Source organism: Mus caroli, chromosome 17 (assembly GCF_900094665.2).
Source record: "Mus caroli chromosome 17, CAROLI_EIJ_v1.1, whole genome shotgun sequence".
Lineage (NCBI taxonomy): Eukaryota > Metazoa > Chordata > Mammalia > Rodentia > Muridae > Mus > Mus caroli.
The window spans coordinates 81,606,599-81,614,856 of NC_034586.1; the positions used below are offsets into that span (position 1 = coordinate 81,606,599).

Here is an 8,258-nt window from a genome sequence, read left to right on the forward strand (position 1 = left end):
CCCTAGAAATTATATTGAAGAGGTCAATCTTCATGACAAGAGTTTGGAGAGATTTTTGTTACATCTGTTCCAGTGTCTACCACGTCTTCAACGTCAATACTATTTATAAATACTTTTACTTTGGGCCTCTGATCATCTATAGAAGTTTGGCAAAATAATATTCTTGTTCCTTCTGGGTTTGTTTGTTTTTGAGTTTGATATCTGGGTTATTAATGTTTATCTTCAGAGTGGAGTTGTTTAATTGTTTTGTAGATTAGTTTCTCAACTGCTGACCTGAGATGCCTGATATTAATAATTTGATATTGGTGTCTGCAAGAGGACTCATTAGGAAAATCCCAACAAGGGGTTACCCTGTCTGTCTCTTGTTGATCTACATTAATTAGTCTAGTATCGACCTTTGCCCCACTCCCCACATGTACACAAACCCAAATAAAAGTAATAAGTATTTTTTAAAAGTTTTTTTCTTTGAATACCTTTCATTAAACTTCTCTTTTACTGAAAATTATCTCGGTATCATTCTCTGTTAATGTGTTCTCACTAAAAGAACATTAGACTCTATAACCCAACAGGTTATAGAAATTCTCAGAATTTCTTGGGCATGTTGGCTGTTCATACTTTCAAAAAGGAGTTTGTCTTTCAGAGAGCCCAAGTTATACCAGGTGCTATTCAATTGAGTTATGCTAATTTCCAAGACAGACAGAGTGCCACAAAATTTCCACTGCACATATTTTTCTCCTAGAACCAGGTCTTACTGGCTTGACACAGCTCTAGGAATTGTGGTTTCCCTCCTCACTCAGCAATGTGGGACTTCTAAAAACTACTGTCATGTTAAGCACAGCCTTGTTATACCCATATAAACCTGGCTCTTGTTATACCCATATAAACCTTGCTCTTGTTATACCCATATAAAGGACATGTGCTGTACTGAACTCACTGGGCACATGGAGCATTCTGGACCTGGCCTCTGGCTCACCTGACTGCTATGTCATAGGATTCCGGATGGATGCAAGTCTGGTCCAGTGGGTTTGGTATGAGGGTGACATCTGCTTTGTTCTTCTTTTTGCCCAGCTTCTCATTCGTGACCATGGCAGTTTCCTGGCTCTGGCCTGAAGAGTCAGTGTGTTGACTACTACGGTAAAACCATGATAAAACACATTCAAAGACAATAAGTTAATGAAAACATGAAATTATAGCCCGTCTGTAATTAAAATATTACACAGGCTCTTAATTTTGACAGCAAGTATTTACTGTTTGAAACCACCTCTTTACTTGTTGGCTTATTGTCCTATGCAAGCATTACACTGTGAATCTTGATGACTGACTGCTATACTCCTAGCCTGGCGCAGAAATCTTAACCCTGTAGTGGGTTTGGCCTAATGTTGCTTGTATTCTTATGTTAATATGAGTCCCCCAAAATTGTTTGCATGAGAATCTGCAAGTCCTCACATAAGACAGGAACCCTGCCCCCAGTTGGTTCTGATGGGTAAATAAAGATGCCAACAGACAATGGCTGGGCAGGGGAGACAGAGGTGGGACTTTCATGATTCTGAGCTGAGGAACAGAGAAAAGGGAGGAGAAGGAGATTCATTCGATATGACCAGAGAAGGAGGAGGAGGAGGTGAAGGAGAAGGAGGAGGAGGAGAAGAAGGAGGAGGAAGAGGAGGGAGGAGAAGGAGGAAGAGGAAGAGAAAAAGGAGGAGTGGGGGAGGAGGAGAAGAAGGAAGAGGAGGAGGAGGAGAAGGATGAGGAAGAGGAAGAGAAGGAGGAGGAGGAGGAGGAGGAGAAGGAGAAGGAGAAGGAGAAGGAGTGATGCCTCGCCTGAGAAGGTGCAGGACAGAGAGGATAGCCATCATGTGAAGGAGTCAGGAGAGTGCAGCTCATGAGGGCTGCACAACTGGGTCCAGGGCAGCCAAGGTAGAATGATTTAGTAAGTAATAACTCAGGACTTTGGTGGGAGGTGGATTAACTGCATGGAGGTTAGGTAGTAGCCAGGAAATGAGCTGTATTAGACACATCAAAATATAAAGACTGTGTGTGTGTATGTCTTTCATTTGGGAACACAGAAAATTGGGAAGGGCAGTGTGGCACACGCCGGCACTGGGGTTTTCATAATTATTTCAATACTACACAACCCCTACGGGGTGAATGAATGAATGATGGCATCTAGAGCTGAAAGCAGGAGGGGCAACAATAGCAGGGGAGAAAGTTGGCAGTACCACCAGAGGTGTAAGCTTTTACAGTCACCTGCAGAATGTCTGGATGTAATCCTGGTTGATCCTGACGAAGCCAGCACACTGCTGGAAGGATTTTGGACCAAGCCCTTTCACCTTCTTCAACTGTTCTCGGTTAATGAAAGGGCCATTTTTCTCTCGCCACTCAATAATATTTTTGGCTCTATTGGCATTGAGTCCTGCAATATGCCTAGGAAATAAATGGTAAATTAAAATAATAGAAATAAAAGTAGAAAGAAACAAAAGCTTGCACCTAAAAAGATAATGGCACAAATCACTTGGATCTTAAAATCAACTGAAACTGCACTTTAAAACATGTCCAAATTAATATTAAAAAGAGAAAGGACAGGAAGGAGGCACAGTGGAAAGCACTGATGAGACAGCTGCTGCTTGTGATACTGGAGGAACTGATGCAGCAACAGAATTTTATCTGCTTCCCCACACAGCTCATAAGCTTTGCACCCCCCACTCAGGGAACGCTGCCCCCATCTCTGTCTCAGAAAAGGGCTTTGTGCAGTATCACACAGTTATTAGAACTGTCTGCTGGACCCACTGATAGACAAAGCTGAAGTATAGAAAGGGACTTCTGTAACTTTATTTTTTTTTCCTAATCCTATGTTTAATGATGGTTCTTTAATGCTTGAACTTAGCCTACCACCTAACAGAGGTAGTAGAAAAGAATGGATACAGTGGAAGTGGGCCTGTTTAGAAAGGTTCTTTGGAGCAACAATTCTAGTTTGTGCTGTCTGGAAACTGGCAGTTGAGTTCAGTGGTTAGCAGCGGCAGCTCAATCCACTCCCAAACACTTCACAGATATACCAGCAGTTCAGTTCTGTAGAATTTAGATAGCAAACACGAATCAGCTGTGGTAGCACAGCCTAGCAGAGACAGCCAGGCCTCGGTCTTGACATGAGTTAGCAGGATAAGTTCTCAGTCGTGCCTCTCTCAGCAAAGCAAAGATCAGTGAAGATGCAAGACCCACAACTGTTACATAGCTAGCTCTATAAGCAAGCCAAGCTCAGCTTCAGCCAATGTCCACTGAGTCAAGACAAACTCCCTCCAAACATTATGTGTCCTCAGCATGTGTGTTTCTCTCAGCTGACATAACTCTGCCAATCAGCCCAATTCCCTGGAAGTGGCAAGAAACTGCAGCACACCACTGTGTGTGTGTGTGTGTGTGTTTCTCTCTACAGAGTCCCAACAAATGGAGCTCAACTACACAATGTAAGATGGACCAATACATGCCTGACCTTAGTGAAGAATCCTTCAGCATGTGTCCTTTCATGTGCTTGCTTTAGCAGAACATTCTTTCTCCTGTGTCTGCTTCAGCTAAACATTCCTTTACGAGTCTGCCTTAGCCTTTCACCTGTGTCCACCTCAGGAAAACACTTTCATGTGTTTGCCCCAGCAAAACACCATCCAACACAACTTTCCAAAGAACCCTTAAGTTTCCACTTCTGACTTCTGTGTAAATGGCAGGGTTGGCACAAAGGCATGAAAACTGTATCAATAAGGAGTTTGCTTGCTTTCAATGAAAAGATTATTAGTGCAGAGAACTCTAATTCCACTGTGTAGTTTCAAGCATGGAATTATGGCTTTCATGGCTTGATAGGAAAGTACTATCTTAGAGTACAAAGGGTATTTTTCCACTCTCACAGTTTTGGTGAGAAGGGTCTAGATCCGGAAACTTAATATGACACACCGGCAGACCTGTATATCCAGAGCACAAGGTGAATCAAAACAAAGAAAAGAAAAGGAGAGAAAAGAAAAAAAAAGAAGAGAAGAGAAGAGAAGAGAAGAGAAGAGAAGAGAAGAACTCTTCTATAATCAGCAGGAGAACAGCCAGTCCGTGTTGACATGTGGATCACAGGTGACTTGTGGATCATGGAAAACCTAATGACAGATCTTGAACCCTCCCCACTTTGGGTTACCTTCAGCTTTGAGAAATGTGTGCAAGAGACTGGGCTAGTGAAGAATATCTACTCTCCAGCTTGGGACAACAGCACTTTCCCATGCTGGCCTTATTTAAATTCTGTCAGCAGCACTGGTGCAATCAATGGTCACCATGAGGCCTTCATTTGTGCATCACTGAAAATAACAGTTGAACTCTTCCCATTCTTTCCTTAAATGACACCTTCTTCTCTGGTCATTCTACAGAGAACATAAACCTATAGACTGTCTATGCTTGACAATGTTATACACATGTCCCCTTCTCTTAGCTAGCAAGTTAAACTCTTGTCTCACCTTAACAAAACCTCAGAACAAATGTTAATATCCACTCCCACAAAGCTGACACATTCTTCTACAACACTGTCCAGTGTTGCCTTGAGTAATGTCTGGGATACATCATGCTGAAAAGACAAAGATGCGGTAGCAATTAAAATAAAGGAGATGCCATTTGTAGACTGTTTATTCCTGCCCATATTTACTGGTAGCTGACTAATACGCACCATGGGAAATTCCTTTACTCCTCTTAAGTACACTGTTAACAGATATAGCTGAGCTGAAATGAAGGAATCTGCTCCCATATATTCTAAAGCATGTATACACATTCACATACCACACACAAAAGGAAATGGGGAAAAAAACCATAATAGACTGAAGGTGTATTTTTAGTAATGATGTTTTTATACATGATAGCTTTAAATCTTCAAAATTGAAAAGCAAATAAAAACACTTGGAATATTCCACCCTGGTGGCAAACACCAAATACTGGTAAAGACTTGGCCCCAGAGGACTCAGAGCCCCATCACCCACACAGTGCATTTTTGATAAGATGCACAAAACAAGGCAGTTTTTATGGAGGGTTTATTCTGTGTGGTTTAAATATAACTACATAAAACTTAATCAGATACTTATACAATAAACAATGTGTACTGTTAGTCAATATAAGTTAAACTACAAAGGAATAAAAAAAATTAACAAAATCCCTAGGAACTGACAGATCCAAGAAGAAACAGAAAACAGTTCTATCAAAAGATTCAAACTCTAGATCTTATCATTAGAAAGACCTTGGGTCCAGATGCTTCATTAGTGAACATGACTAAACATTTCCAAGAATAATTACTGTCAGTCCTTCTCAAAATTTCCAATTACAGGAGAGATTGCTTCTCACTTTCTCCTGGAAGGCCAGTATTAACGTAACATGAAAGCCAGACAGAGACATAACAGGAAAACAGCCCCCTTGTGAACATAGGCACAACACAACACTGACAATCCAAATCCAACAGGAAAAGGTACAGCATCTCAACCAGGAATCCTTCTTGTTCTCAGCAATAATAGCCACTTTGCAAAAGGTATAGCTATTGATTAATGTAATGTAGTGTCAATGAGATGTACATTTCTGAGTCTTTATCTGTTATAGCTCTGTCCTTTTCAATACATGAGGTATATTTCCCCATAACTGTGGTACTGATATAAGAATAAAATAAAATTAAGGCGTTTTCGAACCTTTTAAAAAACAATATATATCTTATGAATACATACATTATAAGATATATGTATATGTTATATGTTGACAAACTTAGTATGAATGAACTCAAGAACTAGATACACATATTTTTAAATTGAAAACAATCCTTGAAATTTCTAAACTTTTAATTTCAAATTCAGAAAAAAGAATTATTGTAGAACAGTATCTTCAGAGAAGAATGCCATTAGCATCTTAGCCAGGGTACTCGAGGTTGTAGCCACTCCTTCCTGAGCTCCCCTCCAGCTCCCAGTGGTCTCCGATGGAACATATATGTGGGAGTTTAGTGGTAGTTCGATGGATGCAGTCATAAAGAAGCTGTCATTTACATTTAGGTGGAAGCTTTCAGGATGCAGATCTTTGGGCAGCAAGTTAAGTTCCTGTGAGTGAGCCTGATTGAGCAAATTCAATGGTTCACTGCGCCCAAGTGGGATGGAATCATTACTTCAATCTGTTACTGGCGCCCCATCTGGGATGAGTGAATGTTCACCTCACCAGGAAACGTTCATAGAAGGAAAAAGAACTTCTTTATAGTTTTCCATCAGACACTTCAATGTGTTTTCCAAATAGTAAGAACATTGCCACATACAAGCATAATACAACTATTAAAAGCAAGAACTTTATTGGTACAAACAAAATTATCAAATGCATAGGCCATACTGAAGTTTTCTGAAGTATCCTAATTATTTTGTACAGAATTGCCTTACCAATTCAGAGTTCAACTTGGGACCATAAACTAAACATAGTTGCCTCATCTTCACAGACCTTTGCTAGGCAGCTTCCAAGATGGTTTCTACTGATCCCAAATCCAACTATTCTATATGTTTCTACCAAGAATGGGATACAGTAATGACTCTTATGTAGATAAATTATTGTTAATGCTATTATACCAGATCCAATAAGTGTGAGTGGTAATTTTGGCATTGACTCAATTAAAAATACAATAAGCAGTGCTGGGGAGATGGCTTAGTGGTTAAGAGCCCTGTCTGCTCTTCCAAAGGACTCAGGTCCAATTCACATCACCCAGATGGCAGCTCACAATTGTCTGTAATTCCAGTTCCAGAGGATCTGACACCCTCATACAGACATACATACAGGCAAAACACTGATGCACAATTAATACATTTTTAAAAACTAAAGCCACCAATCTAAAACTATGAGAAGCAAAGGAAGAAGCATGAGCATGTCCCACGGCCTGACAGGATTGTCCTCACATCCTGGGGACTGCAGACAGTTCACTGACAGCTACCTACATTAAATCTATTCTAATATTTGTGTGTTTGTTTTCTAAGCATACATAAAACCATGCTTAATCTTCCATTGGTGTGCTAGTCACTTTCCCATCACCATGCTGTTAAACAGCTTAAAGGAGGATTTGTTTCAGTTCATGGTTTTCAGTGTGCTGGAGAGAACACAGTAAAGCAATCACATCATAGCAATCAGGAAGCAACGAGAGATGGGAAGGCACCCAGGACAAGAAACATGCCTGTGTTCACAACCTACTGCAGCTCACTAGGTCCTATGTCCTCATTTACAGAACCTCCCCTGATGGAGGACAAAGCCTTCGGCACAGGTGCCTTTGGCTATGCACTTTATATACAAACCACAACAGGTGGGAAAGGTTAGGAGACTGTTTTCAGGACAATTAAAAAAATTAGATTCTATTGTAAAGAATGACATATACGCATGCTTAAATATGTGTGTTATGGGTAAGGTGACACCTCTTCCTATGGGTCAAAGCAATAGTTTCAGCCAAACATTTATTTAATGATGCTAAATGAAACATGAGGGTAAATCTGTCAGGGATTTAGAATGAGATGCCACTATTGATCAATAGAGACCACAAGGAGCTTTGCACCATGTGACAGGAGGACCATGAGAGCAGCTGACTCACTGAGGATGGTGTATGTATACAAGGAGAGATGGGAGCTCCAGGGTGAACTGGCTCTGGACTCCCTCCTCTGAGCTTCTGGTAATGAGGTTTCCTCACTGCTTAACAAATAATAATCATTTTCCTTATGGTTCTAACAACTTTGGAGCTGAGACCGCTAAGGTTTTCCAGCCAAATGCCTTATCTAGGGGCTCAGAGTCTAACGAAGAAGACAGAGGCGATGAAAAGAAGAAGCATACCAACAAATACTTTTTTATATAACTTTTTTTTTCCAGCCAGGCATTAATTTAAGTCTTTATAACATCATCTAATTGAATTCTCACAACAGTCTACAGCATGCATCTATTTCTCATAGAATCTTTACAATAAGAATATTCCAAGGAAACAGCAACACAAATGTAAGGCTGAGTATGTTGTTCCCATGTCCATCCACAGGGGGCTCAGACAAGCACATGATAAAACAGCCACACAATGATGTATTATGAAACTAAAAATCAGCCAACCAATCAAATGAAAACCAGAGTAGATGAGCTATTTTACTAGAATACCGTGTTTAAAAATGTCCATAGCCACTTTGCCCCTTCTTAGAATTGGGAACAAAACACCCATGGAAGGAGTTACAGAGACAAAGTTTGGAGCTGTGACGAAAGGATGGACCATCTAGAGA

At 40.5% G+C, this 8,258-nt stretch overlaps 1 protein-coding gene across 4 annotated transcripts in view; it reads right to left on the reverse strand.

The window, feature by feature from the left end:
• The window catches only part of Srbd1 (S1 RNA binding domain 1), a 165,060-nt gene that overhangs the window by 14,678 nt on the left and 142,124 nt on the right, over window positions 1–8,258 (reverse strand). For 3 of the 4 annotated variants that reach the window (XM_021186295.1, XM_029471562.1, XM_029471563.1), the window contains exons 17-19: window positions 4,476–4,582; window positions 2,245–2,421; window positions 974–1,129 (exon numbers count right to left, since the gene is read on the reverse strand). In XM_021186295.1, the coding sequence (XP_021041954.1) occupies window positions 974–1,129; window positions 2,245–2,421; window positions 4,476–4,582 (440 nt within the window). The remainder of the gene's footprint in view (window positions 1–973; window positions 1,130–2,244; window positions 2,422–4,475; window positions 4,583–8,258) is intronic. The other variant, XM_029471564.1, reaches the window with a different exon arrangement.